Genomic DNA, 16,645 nt, shown 5'->3' on the forward strand with positions numbered 1-16,645 from the left:
CAGTAGGATTAAAAACATTAAATTGTTTATAATGGAGACAAACCTGTAGATGATTTCTTCTTTTTTCAATCCCATCTTTCTTGCTTGTGAAAACATTAATGTAGTTTTGCAAAAAGTTCAAGTATTGTCTTGGAGTTGCACCAGTTTTTAAGCAGCTTTGATGAATCAGATAGAAGTGTTCGCAAAGTTTTTCATTAATTGGAAAGTCGTACAATGCTTTCGAATTGACATCCTTAATGTTGTTTTTCTGCTCAAGTAACATCTTTGGAACTGAAAATAAAAATGATTTATACATACAAATACAAACATAAATATAAAATTAAAAATAACTGAATCGAAGATGAAGGTTTAGGATGTAATTCTTACTTTTTAACATACTACTTTTGTTCCACCCTTCCAGCCATTGAAAAGAACAACATTTATACAACGCAGGGTTAGCCTCACAATTTACAACAAAATTTGATGAGGAAGAATCCATAATTAACACAATGTGTAAATTGCATAACACACGCCGAGCAAAATATGCATGAATCGGCCCACGGAAACCGTCTTGTGAAGCTTGATCTCTCAGAGGAGCAAGGAGAGGGTCCAATTCTTCAGATGTGTAAAGACCAGGAACGTCACCAGAGCAAAGTAAACTGTTAATAAGTTCTAGAAATTCTGCTTCGACCAACTGATGATCTTCAATCAATAAAATTACTTGTTCACCGTCAATGCCAGCACTTTGCATTGCCTGATTTAAAAGAGGGTTAATTAGTACACTAAACGCCACTGAATTAAGTAAACACATTTCAACAAATATCACTTACTATTTTCAAGTCGTTTTTGAACTGCTTTACGCCATATCCTCTTGAAATTTTCGGACTAACAATATTAACTTGGTGCATGTGAGCCACAAGCATAACAGCTGTTCTTCGACCAACACCGCTACGACCAGCCAAGACAAGCGAACCACTTGGCTGTGTTAAAACTCGATCAATCTTTGCAACTGTCTCAAGAACTTCTCGAAATATCAGATAGTCAATCTCCTTTGTATCACGAGCTGAAAAATGAAATAACATTGATTTATTACTAATGTAAGTTTATTCATACCATTTATTTGCTTTTACAAAATACAGTTATCATGGAGAAAATAATTAACAAGAGAGGAAAAATGTGTACATATGTAAATTTAATTTCGTGGATGGAAAATCTAGTACATTTAAGCGAAAATTTAATTCCTCTAATTGCAGCAAATTTACAAACCTATAGGTACACTAAACCAAAACACTTACCAAAAGCAGCAAGACCTTTTGCAACAATTTGCTTGAAGTCTGGTCGTGATAACATGCCAAGGGGGCGACCGAAAGAGCCAGCAACATTTCCAGTGTGTGATATACCTCCGCCAGTTCCCCATGTCACATAATACGTGTTTTTAATATCCTCTAATGTAACAGACCAGTCGTTTCTTATAACAGATGCTAACATGCTGTCAAATTTGTCAGAACTGTCCTTGCTTACAAGACGGTCAGAAAACAACCTCTTTGCCTGATAAGCCCAAATCTTTAAAAGACCTTCAGCAGTATCTCCTGTTGAATCTGAGATATCATATCTGAGTAGACCAAGTACCCATTGTGTTACATCTCGTGGAGTAAAGATGTAGTGGGGGTAGTCGTCAACCGTAAATTTACCTCGAACCTAAACAAAATATTTTGTCTTTTACAACTGATGTTATATGTATCATCTGTTGAATTCATTTAATAAAAAAGTAGATATACTAAAGAAGCAAAATGAACTGTTACCTGCTCGTAGATCTGTATAGTTGACTTTGAAAGTTGCTTAAGGTTTCTCTCTGAACCCCAAATGGCATGACTTTTATATGAATCTTGAAGTAAAGCTTTCAGATATTCTGTATAAATGGTCTCCAACTCAGTTTTATTTGGATATCTAAATACATAATTTCCAAGACTTTAGATAAGTTAACAAAAGAAAAATATTTGTTCTTTAATAGAGATAAATCACAAACCCAATGGAGCATATCCTCACGATAGATGTAAATCTTGAGCTTAGCTGGTGTCTTCCTAAAGAGCTGGAGGAGTTCATAGATGCAACAATCTGTACACCATCCAAACCAACCCATTCAAGATTGAAATCGTAAAAGCCATTATAGGTTATCACCTAAAAATATACACAACATAAACATGAAACATTCAGTCTACAAAAAAATAAAATAAAAAACCATACAAATAAATTTACCTGTTGTAGAAATGCAACGATTTGACTGGTCCCCCACTTATCTGGTTTTGGCAGATTAATATCTTTCAAATATAAAATCAAGCGTTCACAATCTTTCGGCCTGTACACACGACCAGTATTGGTACTGATAGTCATGCAGGTCTGTGCAAGTTTTTGAAGCACATGTAATGGCGATGTTTGAGCATTGCAATGAATTGTTGCGACTTGTGTTGAACGTAATTGCTCAAAAGTGTAATTCAGCAACAACCTACCAAACAAAAATTCGGAAATAGAGTTGGATCATCTAAAAGATATGCACAATGAAAATAGTAGCGAGCATCACTTACTCTTTTCCACATCCCTCTGGACCTGCTAGTATGAAAGGTTGCCGTGCATCCTCAGCTTTTAACCACAGCGAGAAGAAATCCAGGTATCTTTTTACATCGGGCGTAAGAATAACAGGTAGTTTAGTCGAAGAAAAATTTTCAACTCGTAGATTATCTGGTACCTAAAACATTGAATTCTGTCTTGATTACTTTACAAATAACGACAATAAAAATCTGTTTTCTACTAGGAAAGGCTGTAATAGTGATGCAGGCTCTTTATATAAAAAGTACAATCCTAACCTTCAATTGGTAACTCATCAACCTTCCCTTTTTCTTGTCATAATATGTATCCAATGGGCGAGATGCATCAGGAAGTGATTCTCCAACCCATCGAAACAACTAAATACATAAACTAAAAGTAGACCACAATATTTAACAACAATGATACTTTTTTTAATGCTTGTTAAATAATTTCTATACCTCCTTAGCATATGCTAACTTAGATTCTTCGTTTAAGTTTGCTCCCAAGCCTCTTAATAATGCACATGCAAATTCTGCTTTAACTGCTACACCTTTTAAATGAGACAATCCACTAAGAACAGCACCAACCAATGTGGTCTCAACAACAAAATCATTCTGCTTTATAACAAAATCCAAAGCTTTCATGAAGTAATCATCGATCCAACCAGTTAAGAGCTTGTTATCACTTGCTTCCCGGTCAACCCATGACTTGATGATGGCTTGTACATCTGTGTCTTCATTACTAAATAATACAAAAACTCAAGTAAAGTAGTCAATACTTTGATAGCTATTACATAATAAAAATGTTCTTAAACAATAATAAGCACACTATCCATTAACAATATGTAACAACAATACCAATTAACTATTAAAGGAATATTACCTTAAAAATATCATTCCCATTCTCGATATTGTAGCTGGTGAAGCAGAACTAAGATCATGTGTCTCAAACAGGAAGTTTACATTTGGACCAAACTGAATACGCTCTCCAGAAGGCATCGTAAGCAATCGGTTATCGTCCAGTACAGAATTCAATGACTCGATCCATTCAGGATCTATGTCACCATCACATATAATCCAGGATTGCACTTCCAGTGGTTCACGCACAACTTGTCTTGCTGCGTTTGTCAGCACACCGTCTGACCACTCACGAGTATCCATGTCGATTTGACCTAGTAACTAATTTTAAATTATTTTTATTAGTCAAAAAGACATAAAATAGGTTATTATAATTTAGTGAACCATCCCACACCTGCGTTCTTGGCATTGCTTTGGGATTCATTGTATATTGCTTAACAGTTTGACCAATTTTTGCCATTGCACTTCGTAAAATTCTCCAGAGACAACTTTTTCCAGATCCACTAGGGCCAACAATCACAACACCCATTCTTTGCCTCAGTTGTTCATACAACTCTAATGCCTTCTTTATCTATTAATAACACAACATTAAACGTATTTGATGTAAATATAAAGCAAAAGAATAAGGAAGTACACAGAATCTAAATTTGTGAATTTACCTGCACTGCACTTTCCACCAAACCCATCTCCTTCATTGCTTCTTTAAGTGCTTCTTTTAAAGTAGTATACTCAACATCTTGGAAGCTAATACCAGGAAAAACATCTTTGATCAAAGCATCAAATCTTTTAGAATCAGAGAAGGTTAGCTTTGATAATGTATTTAATCGCAGAGCTTGGACAACCAGTTTGATTTCTGTTTGTATGTCAACTGTAAATAAAATATAGGAAAAAACAGATTAAAAAAAGCTAACAAAGCAAATAAAATGTAATTACATGTAAAGTTGTTACGGAAAAGTACCTTTACGTTTCTCTCCTTTTTGTTTTTGCTTCTCACTTTGCAGTATGTTACCACAACCTTTTAAGACAGTCTTCAGAGCACGTAATCCCCAATCATAATGCTGCTGCTGTGATAACAGCTCACTAAAAACAATAAATAAATTTAATAAACCGTGGGCTTGCTTTTTTTAAAGTTAGTCTGTATATACATAATTGAACTGATACCTTGCCAGTGTAAATATTGCAACAAGTTTTCTACCAAGGTTTTTGCCATCTTTAAACCCCTCAGAAAACAATAAAACTTCTGCAATTAGTTCATTGTTAGGTTTTGACATAACAACTGGTCTAAATAACTGTTTCAAATTATCTGGTAGCTTCTGACGGCCACCATAACCTTTACCAGCTGGATTAAGTGTGATAAAAATGCCAGAATTGACATCAAGTTCAATCTAAAAAAACATTATTTTAAAATTTGTTCCATTACATGTCCATTATAGCAAACCCATGAGCAATCCAGAACTAAAGATGGGAGTCGAAAAGCATATAAGTACCTTTCTTGAAAGAAGTTCAATACTTGGTTCTTTACTCTTAATGGCAGCTTGTATAGTTTGGATCTGCATGGAGACTGCAGACAAAACTGCTTCTTCCAATCTATTAAACTCATCAAAACAACCCCATGCTCCACATTTTACGAGGCCAATGAAGATGCGACCCATGGACTTTACATCTATACCCTAAAACATGTTAATCAGCAGTATATAACACCACAGCGAAAATACATTTAGAATTCTTGACTTACATAGGATAGGTGACAAAGTAATTTAGGCCGGAATAAAATCTTACTTCGTCACAGTTGAATACCAAGACTTGTCGACCAAACAAACCACCTAATGCTTTGATACTTTCTGTTTTTCCAGTACCAGCAGGTCCATATGGATTACCTCCTAAACCCATTTTCATACCCTGTGTCAAGGTTAAGTAACATTTATCAGTCAAAGGTGTGTGGACCAGTTTACTTGCATTTCCTTGGTATTCATACGTATATGCAAATTCAGCATCGACCATGTTCATGTAGCAATTGCCTATATATATATATATATTATATATAATCACTGTATCCCTTTCTTATTAGGAAGTTTCTGGTAAACACAGTACTGCAATTTTCTTTTAGAAAACAAAGACATGAAAAAATCTATTTAGGTCCACAACTCTTTTGTAAAATTACCTTTTTTATCCATATAAAACCGAAGTTGCTTTTGCCATGCCCATTCTTCTGTTCCTCTTACATTATCATGCTGTAGTTGATCAACTACATCAATGAAATGGATTGTATCCAAGATTAAGGCCTTTAATTTTAATTCTAGTACATGTGTATCTTGGTCGCCACTACTACCTATGTCAGTAGTGGTGTAACTTTCGAGCTGAGCCTCAAGCTCTCCTTTTAGCATGTGCAGTCTACCATTCCGTAGAGCGTCTTCACATCTCTCAGTAAATAAAATTGATTCTGCTAAACATAGAATCTACAAGGAAACATTTCAATAGTTTAGATGTATTTATTAACAAAGATACACTTTTTAACAGGAGGTCACTAACCTGAGAAGGAAAGAGTGATGGATCCACATTGCCAGATTTACTAGCTGCATGACATTCCTTTAACAATTTCTGTAAGGTGCCTTTCATTTCTGATGCTAATTCAGCAAGCCAGACCTAAAATGATTTGATTAAAAGTGGAAATACACACCAAAAAACAGAACATAAAAATTTGTGGCATTAAAAACACTACTTTTTATCAGCAACTTTAAAACATCCCTTGAAACCTTTCCATAAATAAAGGGTACCATGATCCTTTCAAAAATGTTTACGAGGTACATAATTGATTCAATATCAATCTGAATGTATGTTTTTGTCTTGATATGACCACATGTGATGATATTTACATGTGGTCATTTCAATTAGAGAAAATGAAGATTCACTAAAAGTGGGATTTTTCAGGTAAGCAATATTTCTACATTACAATGCATTTCTGGGAAGACATTAAGTTAGAAAAGACTAAATTTATAAAAAATCCAAATTTATAAAAAATTTATAAAAAACCTTTAGCATAAGAAACTTAGGGGGTAATCATGCCTAACTAAAAATTGATTAAACATTTATTATACCTCAACTTCGTCAGTAATACTGACAGGATTCGTTAATGGAACTTTCTCTCCTTCTAACGATTTCATAGCAAGAATGTGTTTACAGCCCTCATCAAACTCCACATGATGTATGCCAGCAAAAAGTTTCTTTAAATGAGTTTGAATAACATTTGGGTTAGTGGATTGTCCTAATATTTCTAGCAGATCATCATCGCCAATGAAATAAAAACGAGGAAAAAGAGAGCGTTTTTCCTAAATAAAATAAAAAACATAGATAGAGCAGAAAAAACCGAGAGATTTTAATATACTTCATCAATTATCCTTTTTAAATGTAGCATAATTTTGAAAATCCTAAACTTACTTCCAAAAATTCGTTAAGGGATTTTTGACATCTTTGCAACTGATCCAACAAAGTTATCAGCAAGTTACGTATACCTGGTCTTGAAACTAATGACACCAATCTATTGTCATTTGCAACATCAAACATGATAGACCTGCACAATAAAATACATGGTTAGTTGACAGAATATGAATAAAGTTTCACAAATATATCACAATAATAGTTACCTAAAATCCTCATCAACCCGCCTAAATCTTTCTTGTTCTCTTGGTAAAGCACCCTTTCCAAATATAGGTTCCAGATAAACCCATTTACGCTGTGCCTGGTTCAAGTTATGAAGATACTCATCCAAATCTGCCAGACGTGTTTCCCAGATTGTTGCTTTGTCGGCAAAGCCTTGATAATAAGGGGAGTCCTTTAATGATTGCAACAAGCATTGATTATCACCAACCTATGAAGAAGACATATATCTTGAAAACTACAAATAAATGAACCAGTTTTGTTGCATTATGAATTTTCTAAATATTGCACCTGATTAAACACCTCTCTCCAATCTTTAATTAATTGCATTTCTTTATTATTAGTATCGGAGTATGGTGTTAGGTTAAATACTGCACCAGCTCCCCACAGATCAAGCTCACGTAATGCATCTCGAATAGTCACTTCACCTTGTGCGCGACTGTTTAGCTCCTAAATCAAACACCATTATATAACAGTAAAATATTGATTTTGACTTGGTTTGATTTTGGCCTTGTTCAACACTATTACTCTAGTAAATTTTCTCCTTGTATTTTTCTAATTTTATGAAATCAAATTATAAAATTTAACCTTCAATTCATCTCGATGTGCAATAATTTCTTCAGAAGCATTTAAAATATCACCAAAGATAAGTTTTTCAAGTGTTGTACCCTTTGGCATTTTAACCATTCGAAACAATTCCATCCAGTGGTCAGTTGAAAGTGTTTCACCTCTTACAAACTTAAGAACAGGTACCACATTCTAAACATTAAAAAGTTTAAGTATATTAAATGTGACAAAAAATTTATTGTACTGAAATGCAACTGATGTTCATAGTTTAAATTTTTTAATGTATAGAAAGCAGTATTTATACTTTGTAGGTGTCAACATTCTTTTGTATTTTAAGTGTCATCACATTAGGCTCTGTCTTCTTTAGTTTATCTAACCAAGTCACAAGCATATCATCAAACTGTCCAGTTTTTGACCTAAAAAATACAGAATTAGAGTTTCTCCTTAAAAAGTCCCACATCTCAAGCAAATAAGAATAAATATCTATTCAAACACACTGTGGTACCTAAAAGATATCCAATCTTGTTGACTCATTGTTTCCAAATCGGCACTAAATTCTTCATAAAGTTTCCACATTTCCTCATAATTGGTGATATCTTGGTCAAGTTCTGTTATCAGAGGGAACTCTTGTTCACCAATATCAAAATTTGAACAGTCGAAGCTAAAATAAGATATATAATTATATTTAAAAAAAAGTAACACTACGTAATTAATTCTCTAAAAAGTCGTTTGTCTTATGTAATAAAGAAGTCTGTTTTGACACAGTCAATTCAGATTGTCCTATGACTGACACTGTTTTTTTTTTATCTAAAATTAAAATGGAATGTTTAACGTACACAAGCTTTTCTTTTCTTTGTACAAGCTCATTAAATTCAATACGGCGTTCTTTAATATTAGCAACTGCGGCATTGCAGGTTTTGGTATCAGAATCAGCATCAATGTTGGCAGGTTTAAGTTGATGCCAGCGTGCAGAAAAACGATCAAGTTCTGTAGTAAAACCGTCAACACGACTAAGCAAATCTTTTTTCATAGTCTCCATCTAATCAAAAGAAGATATAAACATTAGATTTGTACAGTTAAGAAAAAAGCTGAACATTACTTAATGGATTGAGGATCATACCTGGCCTTTAACCATCATTTCATGTGCTTCTAACATAAGTTCAAGTTTCTCCCATTTTTGCGAAAGCTCAGCAAGCTTTTCTACTCCACCACCAGCAGTTTGCGCTAAAAGTTTGTTCTTTTGCTCAACTCGAGTGTACATTTCTTTGAACTGAAACAAACACCAAAAAAAGGTATTTACCAACATAAATATTCACAAAAGTGTTTTGCGTGGTGGCCACACATACCTGCACCTTCTCCTCTATTATTTTACGGTACTTCTCATTCACTTCACCCATTTCCTCAATAGACTGTGGTACTTGATTAAGTTCATCCATACTTTTACTAGTATAACCATCTAAGCTGTTATAATCCTGAACAATAGAGCGACGCAATGAAATAAGTAGGGTATCAAACAATTTTGTAATTAAATCATCAATTGTGGATTTGACAGGTGAAGTCGACACAGTGATACAATCAACTTTTACAGAACTAAAACAAATAATAAAAAAAGAATATAAAAAATGTGAATTGCATGACAAAGCTTAGGAGATAGCAAGAAGATCCTTACAGTGGGAGTTTTTCAGCTTCTTTACCCTTTACCTTTACCATCTTAATGTTTAATTCCCAATCACCAACAACTTTTAAATGTTCATCAGTTAATTTATCCATATCCATATGACCAAACACCACCCAATCTCTAAACTGATCTTTTACAGTAGCAAGTCGATTAAACAATACCTCTGCTTTTGCGTAAACAGTTTCAAATAACTGAGAATTATTTTCAATAATATTCTGAAACATTAACTGGTTTTCTCCAAGTCCTTTGAAATTCTTTGGCACTGTTATAAATTTTTTGATCTCACGGTAGTATTTAGATCTTATTTCTTCAAAAGGTGGACGGAACTGAAGCTGCTGTTGTCTGTAATAAAAGATAAATAAATACTTGTTATGTTTTAATAGTACATTTACTGAAAGAGATTGTCAAAGAGCATTTTTTACCAATATATACATGAAATTATTTATATTATGATAAAATGTTTTATGACCAGGAATATTGAACTTCCAGTTAGTGTCGCTTTTCCAGCCTATGAGTGTTTTTTAGTCTAATGTTAGAAAATATTCCTCTTTTTTTGTGTAATTTGATCTTAGAAAAAACTAACATTTTGACTAAATTGCTTTACATTACTGTAGGCCTCGTTTTTTGCATAAACTCTTTTTTTTTAATTGGTCTTGATATGTTTAGTATTGCTGCTTTTTGTAATTCTTAATAAAGTCAGAGTTGACAGTAATTTCATAGAGTCAATTTTGACAAGATTTGAGGACTTTTTATGAGAATTTATCAGCTTTTTTGAGAAGATGATGGTTGAGGACATTTGAGGAAATTTTTTGCAGAAATTAAAAATACTTTTTCAACTTAATTTCATAAATAAAAACTAACTTTTTGCTGTACCCATGTAGCATTTCCATTTTCGTTACCATATATAATTTTTTTAAAACTAAAATTTAGGAGATTTGATGACTTTTGAGGAGACATTTCAAAATTAAGGAAAACTGGGGACATTTAACGAGGAGTGGCAACTCTGTAAAAGAGGTGGTCAAATATAATTGAAATGCTGAAAATATAAATGATAGAAAATAAATATATCGAAAATTTTTCAAATAAGCTCATCTAAATATTTCAATTACGTTTTCCATCAAAAACCACAAGCCACAAGAAAAAACCAACTTTTTCTTGACCTTAAAGCTTGGATTATACTAGATGCATGCTTTTAACAGCTAGTCAAAAATGAAAGAAATTCTGCTGCAAGTCACCATTAAAACATCACTAATAAAGAAGAAATAACACAAGAGTTTAGAGCAATAAATTAAATTAAGCAAATGCTTAACTACCTAAAGGCTAGCTCGACTTTAATTTCCGGAAGATTCTCATTCAGAGCTTCCAATCCTAATTGATATTGGTGTTCCAAAGCTTTGTAGAGTTGATGATCCAAATGCAGTATCCACGGTTTCATATTGCCATGTTTGAAACCCTGAAAAAATGACATTTTATGTCTTATCTATATACACAGCTAAAGAAATCACATTTTGCCTTGACACCTGGTGAAACAATAGAAGAACACAATATTCGTGGGCATGTGTTTTAATTTTTATATTTTTTAGTAAAAAGTAACACATCAGTGAAAAAAACGTGATAACAGTATATAAATATTACAATTCAATCACTGAGGAAGCCATTGTCTTTGGGATTGTTTCCAGCATTCCTTCAACCAAATTTAGCAATGTTGATATTCCAAGGGTAAATAAAAATAAGAAAAAGGTAAAGAATATACATGCTATTACCTGCTCGTTTAAATTACTGATTAGTTGTCTCATCTCAATTAAAATATCCTTCCATTTTGGTTGATGTCTTAAAAGATCAATTCCCATTAGTTGAACAGCCTGAAACGATTTGATAATCATACAAGAAGGGCAACATGCTGTTAATGAAAAAATAATGGGAAGCTTTAATATTACCTTATCTATCATAATTGTATGACATTTTCTCAGTCTCCTATTATCAGTGGTCAACTTCTCTGCAACAGTTTGTAATTTCTTGATGTATATCTCAACTTCTTGGGGATTGTCCCATGTCACATGAGTTCTCCCTCCTTTTTCTTTTGATCCAGACTTTGGGTTTTTAACCAACTTCTCAAATGCTAAAGCAGTATCCAACATCATAGCTTGTTGACAGTCAACCATTTGTTGATCAATTGTGTTATAGAAGTGAGCTACCTAAACCCAAACAATATTAAACATCGACCTGCAATTAATTCACTGTGATAATTACAACTTGAATAATGTAAATAAAAATACACACTTGTTTTAACACAACTGCTTGTCTGTAAAATTTCATTGCATTAGTAGCCGTATTTTGTATTTTTGCTGGAACAGCATAACCCATTCCTTGTAACTGTCGAACTTCTCGGATAAGCTTGACAAGTCGTTCATCATACTGAACCTCCAGCTTGCCATCACTATGACCAAGTTCCATCAACTTTCCTGCAGTCTTCAATCTAAAAATAGTTCAAGAAAAAATTATACCTTTTTTTGAAAAAGGTACCAAGAAAGAAAAATAGAAGTGAAAAATACCCCAATGGTTGCTCAGTATCGTCGATACTCTCAATAGTATCCTTAACCCAGCTCTCATAATTTTCTTTCATATATGCAGTCACTTCCTCAATGAATGCAGAGCAAAATTTTTTGAACTTTTCGAATGAGCTTGTATCTCCAAGAAGATTTTCGGCTGACTTTAAAAGCTCTTTAACCTAAAACAATAACTGACTCTTAAATGTTCATAGACTTAGAAAATTCCATGTTTTTGTTAATAAAAACTCAAGTTATTTTTACCTTAGCTTGAAGCTGCCTTGCCCAAACAACATGGTTTATCATATCTGACATGTTCAATCCTTTTGGTGGGCCTTCACCTTTAGCATACGTAGACTTTGCATGAAAATCTGCTTTCAAGTTTTTTACATGTTCTTGCAATTGTCCAAGCAAAGTTTCCCTATTATAAAAATCTTGTTTAGCACAAATACAAAACGTCTAGGAGGAAGTAAGTAAATATAATTTACAATATGCCTGTAACAACCAAGCATGCTCTTCTTCGTGATTTTTTACAAATTTCAATTCCCAATTCTATCTTATTAATAAAGTGTGCTTTTCATTAACAGTTAACACAGAAGTCTTGGAAACTAAGTTACATAACAAGCATTTAGAAAAGAAACTTTTATACTACTTTATCACAAGAAGGAAACCATTTCAGTATGGTAAATATAAGAAAGATGTATGCAGATTAAAATAACATTAAAAAATATGAAAAATCTCCAGCATCTTGCAGGTGGTGTCTGGAAACTTCTTAAGATTTCTACTAAATCAATGCCTGAAGCATCACAAATTATTTAGAGAAAAAACGTCATGACCATGATTGTAAACGCATCCATTTTCAGAAACAGTTTGGTACATGGGTAGGAAACAGTAAGTGTTCTACAAAGTTTGGACCAGAAAGATGACTGATTAAATATGTTTTTAATGCACACAATTTTGCACAAACTATTAATACAGAAATACACAGTACATATGTACCTTTCAGCTGTAAGAGCTTTCTTGATGTTTGGACGATTAATCAACTCCTTATAACGTTGAAATTCCCGTAGCAGCTAAAAAATTTGAATCATCATTACTCATAACAGTTACTTGTTAAAAATTATGCCATTGAACGAAAAACAAAACAAACAGAAAACAAAAAAAGCTACCTGGAATGATTTGGCCTTAGTATTGTTAAATTTTTCTCTTAGCTTGGTAGCAATTCTATCCTCAATTGGTTCAATACTTTTGCTGTATTGTGCAACAGCCGCATTCCATAGAGGTACTGTAAAAGGATTGTATTGCACAGGATTAAGACCAGCAAAAGGCTGAAATGCTTGCTCGCTATTAAGAAACTGACGTTCTGATGATGAAAGCAATTTGCTATGTTGTTCATGAATGATTCTAATTCGAAGAATCTAGAAGAGGAATTTACAAACCGTTAATGGAAACAACAAAAAACCACGTAATAAATCATTGATATTCTGATCATATTATTTATATACTGCCCATTGGAATTATGCCCTTGATTAAGGATGCAAACACTCAAAGAATAACATATTTATGAGGTCAGGAATAAGTTGCTTTTATACTAAATTAATTTGTTTTAAAATGTAATAACCCATTCCCACTATTATGTAGAGCCTGACCAAGAAAATATATTGGATTACAAGCTTTTGATGATTACAGAAAGTTTAAATGTTTTCTGATGATTTCTTTAAGGAGTTGGTTTGAACACAGGTGGCTTGTCTCAGCTTTAGGTAACTGGTCCAATTTTGATCCCAGATGGTCATCAGTTACCCACGCAAGAAAAAATGGCCTCAAAGTTATAACTGCAATATGCAATTGCTTTAAGATTGTTAATAAATTTTTGACATCAAATAAAACAGCAGTAATACAATGATTTTGTGAATTGCAGAAAATCGCAGAACCAGTTAAGTATTTCACACAGGTTTACTGTATCAATATAACAGATTTTACCTCTTCTAGTCTGCTACATAATTTCATTAGATTGATAGGAACGTATTTATCTCCCTTCCAAGCATGACCATGATACGTTTTCCAAAATCGCTCAGTTAATGTCTCACACACATTGTTCCATTTTTCGCAAATTTGTATACCAAATTGAAGGTTTTCTTTCACCACACTAAACTTCTCTTTCCATAATTCAATTGTAGAAATTTTCTTTTGGATATGTCTTCCTATACTACCTCCGAATATATCAAACAAATGAGTCATTCGCTGCTGGGGATATTCTTTATGATCATCTTGCTTCCAAAGTTCATCAAAATTATCCATTGAAATATCCACAACTTCCAATGTCTCCATTAAGTCAAGTGGATCCAAGTTAACAAAATCCTTAGCAAAATTGGCTAAAATATTAATTCATTCAAATTACATATTTTTTTTAATTAAATGAAGCTTAGTTACAAATTTGAAGTTATTAGGTTCAAGAGATTCCTATTCAACCACCTATATTGAACATAAAGTATACAAATTTCTATCTAACAACTCTGTGGCTATAAAATTTCAAAATATTAAGTCCATAACAACCAGCTTATGATTGTGCTTTAAAAAGCAAGAAAAACCCTGTCTTAAGGGTACACCTTTACTTTATCAAAACTTTAGGAAATTTACAATTCTACTGCAAGGCTTTATGCAGGCACACTTCCGGTCAGCTAAAGAATTACTTACATCTTTCAAAAATTTCTTTAAAGGATGCTGCTCTTTCATTGCCATTATTTGCTTGATCGGTCCAATACTGAATTTCATCAGCAGGTGTCAAAATAGATATAAGATTTTCATTACCAGATTTCTGTTTGGAGTCCAAAAGATCTCCAGTCTTTCGTAAGTAACTTCCCAAACCCGATTCTAACTCACTTAACAAGTTCTGAACTTTAGGATCAATGCTTTTATTTGAAACATCACTATTTAATATCAATGGTCCAAAGATCTTTTTAATAGCATGATAGAGTGTGCTGATGGGCGAATTAAACATTGACGAAACCAGCACATTGTTATGAATATTGTCTGCTGTTACAACCTCTGGTTTTATTTTAAAAAATACAATACATTGTTCATCTGGGCTGTTAGATTGAAGCTCGTTATATAATTGAATATTCTTTTCACTTTGACATATACTCACAAGTACCAAGATATTACCATCATCAAGGAAACCATTAATTTCTCTTACTTTATACAAACTCTGAATACTACTGTCACTTGGTAAAATACCAAAGTAGTTGGCAACAGTAGAGAGGATAAAGTCTTTTCTTTTGTCAGTAGACATGCTACATTATGCTACTTTCCATCTAAATAGAATGTATTTACATTTTAATTCCATAGAGGATTATAGTCCTGGTAGCACCTACAGCATATACATAAGCTGTTAGCATGTTGCTAGCATGTTGTGTAAAACTATGAACCCAATAAAAAAATCTATTTAAAAACAGAAACTAGGAGCATACTGAGACTAAGTGTATAATATTCAAAATTTAATTAAGGAAATTTTCCAATACAAACACCTGTGCTAAAAAAAATTCAGAAAATGACATCGTCATTACCTTAGACAGTCATATAGTTCAAATCTTACATCATTTGGTGCCTTACACAGTGTACTCCATACCACTAGAATTAAATAATTCTCATACGATAATTGAAAACCAACAGCAAGTATAAAAATAACTAACATTGTAAGTCTACAAGGGTTCAATGGTGTTCGTTTAACTTAAATCTGGTTTCAATGCCCTTGATACTGTTTTAAAAGTTTGGCTTATACTTGGGTTTTTTATAAACATCGTACTTTATTGTTTTAAGAGATGTTGTTATAGAATTTTAACATTTCAAGCCTTAAATAATTCTTAGGGTATTTTTTTAAAAAAATCAACTAATTATTTAAAATTGCTAAAAAATTCTACATGTTAAACATGGTTGACCAATTGAGGTAATGGCTAATAAAAAAACAAGAAAAAATTTTGATATCACATAATCAACTATGGCACTCAAATGTAGTAAAATTCAATTTAATGGAACATTCAGGGCTTTCCCCAAAACAGTATTCTTTCAAAGAAATTATGCAAAGGTAATTCATTTTGTGTTTTCTTTAAATTGTCTGTTTTCTGCCTTTGGTATAGCTGGCCACCTTAAACAGTTAGTAATTGTACTAAAGAATGCATGAGGGGGATCATTAGCATACGTAGGAGGGGTGGTCCTGATAACATGTGTCACTTATATTAAATAAATTTAGAAAATATATACTGTTCCCTTATGACTTTCTGAAGTTGGACACTACGGCATTGACGTTGTGCAGAGTTTTTGCTACTTAGGTTACATAATCAGTCAGCGTGATGGCTGTTTCAATGCTAATATGGCAAGAAAAACGACTTTTAAAGTTACTGGAAGTGTGCTATACGTGGAAGACCAAGAAACCAATGGAAATTGATTACTTCAAGCATACATGCTGACCTAAATGGATGTAAAACATTCAATTTGGTAAGGTTTAATCTGCATATTACTTTAGCTGATTCGAATTGACAAAAAAATCTTCATCAGGAACATTGCATAGCCCAATGATCAGAGGAAACATCTCAACACCCCTGCAGTGACGTATCCAGTGTTTTTTTGGGACTACTGTTTTCTTATATCCAAATTTTACTTAGGTTAGTATCTTTGTGAGGCACCACTATGGTTGGTGCAGAAGGGGAAATTTTGGGTTTTGAGGTCCCTAGATTGCTCTGCGGCACTCAAAACAGCAAAATTTTGTACAATTATTACTTGAATTT

At 33.0% G+C, this 16,645-nt stretch overlaps 1 protein-coding gene across 2 annotated transcripts in view; it reads right to left on the reverse strand.

Moving 5' to 3' along the window:
- Positions 1-15,190, reverse strand: part of LOC130655874 (cytoplasmic dynein 2 heavy chain 1-like) — a 26,237-nt gene extending 11,047 nt beyond the window's left edge. The window contains exons 1-40 of one of the 2 annotated variants that reach the window (XM_057458689.1): positions 14,559-15,190; positions 13,845-14,236; positions 13,034-13,282; positions 12,864-12,937; positions 12,129-12,285; positions 11,871-12,046; positions 11,599-11,794; positions 11,256-11,513; positions 11,082-11,180; positions 10,632-10,771; positions 9,310-9,660; positions 8,987-9,230; positions 8,761-8,910; positions 8,477-8,679; positions 8,146-8,301; positions 7,945-8,056; positions 7,662-7,832; positions 7,502-7,523; positions 7,061-7,229; positions 6,855-6,987; positions 6,515-6,745; positions 5,949-6,062; positions 5,581-5,875; positions 5,199-5,437; positions 4,907-5,089; positions 4,581-4,804; positions 4,378-4,499; positions 4,079-4,287; positions 3,814-3,990; positions 3,445-3,740; positions 3,021-3,303; positions 2,841-2,939; positions 2,562-2,722; positions 2,236-2,482; positions 2,006-2,157; positions 1,782-1,926; positions 1,275-1,677; positions 810-1,042; positions 367-733; positions 44-270 (exon numbers count right to left, since the gene is read on the reverse strand). In XM_057458689.1, the coding sequence (XP_057314672.1) occupies positions 44-270; positions 367-733; positions 810-1,042; positions 1,275-1,677; positions 1,782-1,926; positions 2,006-2,157; positions 2,236-2,482; positions 2,562-2,722; positions 2,841-2,939; positions 3,021-3,303; positions 3,445-3,740; positions 3,814-3,990; positions 4,079-4,287; positions 4,378-4,499; positions 4,581-4,804; positions 4,907-5,089; positions 5,199-5,437; positions 5,581-5,875; positions 5,949-6,062; positions 6,515-6,745; positions 6,855-6,987; positions 7,061-7,229; positions 7,502-7,523; positions 7,662-7,832; positions 7,945-8,056; positions 8,146-8,301; positions 8,477-8,679; positions 8,761-8,910; positions 8,987-9,230; positions 9,310-9,660; positions 10,632-10,771; positions 11,082-11,180; positions 11,256-11,513; positions 11,599-11,794; positions 11,871-12,046; positions 12,129-12,285; positions 12,864-12,937; positions 13,034-13,282; positions 13,845-14,236; positions 14,559-15,153 (8,454 nt within the window). In that variant the 5' untranslated portion in view covers positions 15,154-15,190. Of the gene's footprint in view, positions 1-43; positions 271-366; positions 734-809; positions 1,043-1,274; positions 1,678-1,781; positions 1,927-2,005; positions 2,158-2,235; positions 2,483-2,561; positions 2,723-2,840; positions 2,940-3,020; positions 3,304-3,444; positions 3,741-3,813; positions 3,991-4,078; positions 4,288-4,377; positions 4,500-4,580; positions 4,805-4,906; positions 5,090-5,198; positions 5,438-5,580; positions 5,876-5,948; positions 6,063-6,514; positions 6,746-6,854; positions 6,988-7,060; positions 7,285-7,364; positions 7,524-7,661; positions 7,833-7,944; positions 8,057-8,145; positions 8,302-8,476; positions 8,680-8,760; positions 8,911-8,986; positions 9,231-9,309; positions 9,661-10,631; positions 10,772-11,081; positions 11,181-11,255; positions 11,514-11,598; positions 11,795-11,870; positions 12,047-12,128; positions 12,286-12,863; positions 12,938-13,033; positions 13,283-13,844; positions 14,237-14,558 lie in introns of both variants that reach the window. The other variant, XM_057458688.1, reaches the window with a different exon arrangement.
- Between the last annotated feature and the right edge of the window lie 1,455 nt (positions 15,191-16,645).

This window comes from Hydractinia symbiolongicarpus, chromosome 8 (genome assembly GCF_029227915.1).
Source record: "Hydractinia symbiolongicarpus strain clone_291-10 chromosome 8, HSymV2.1, whole genome shotgun sequence".
In the NCBI taxonomy this organism is placed as follows: Eukaryota; Metazoa; Cnidaria; class Hydrozoa; order Anthoathecata; family Hydractiniidae; genus Hydractinia; species Hydractinia symbiolongicarpus.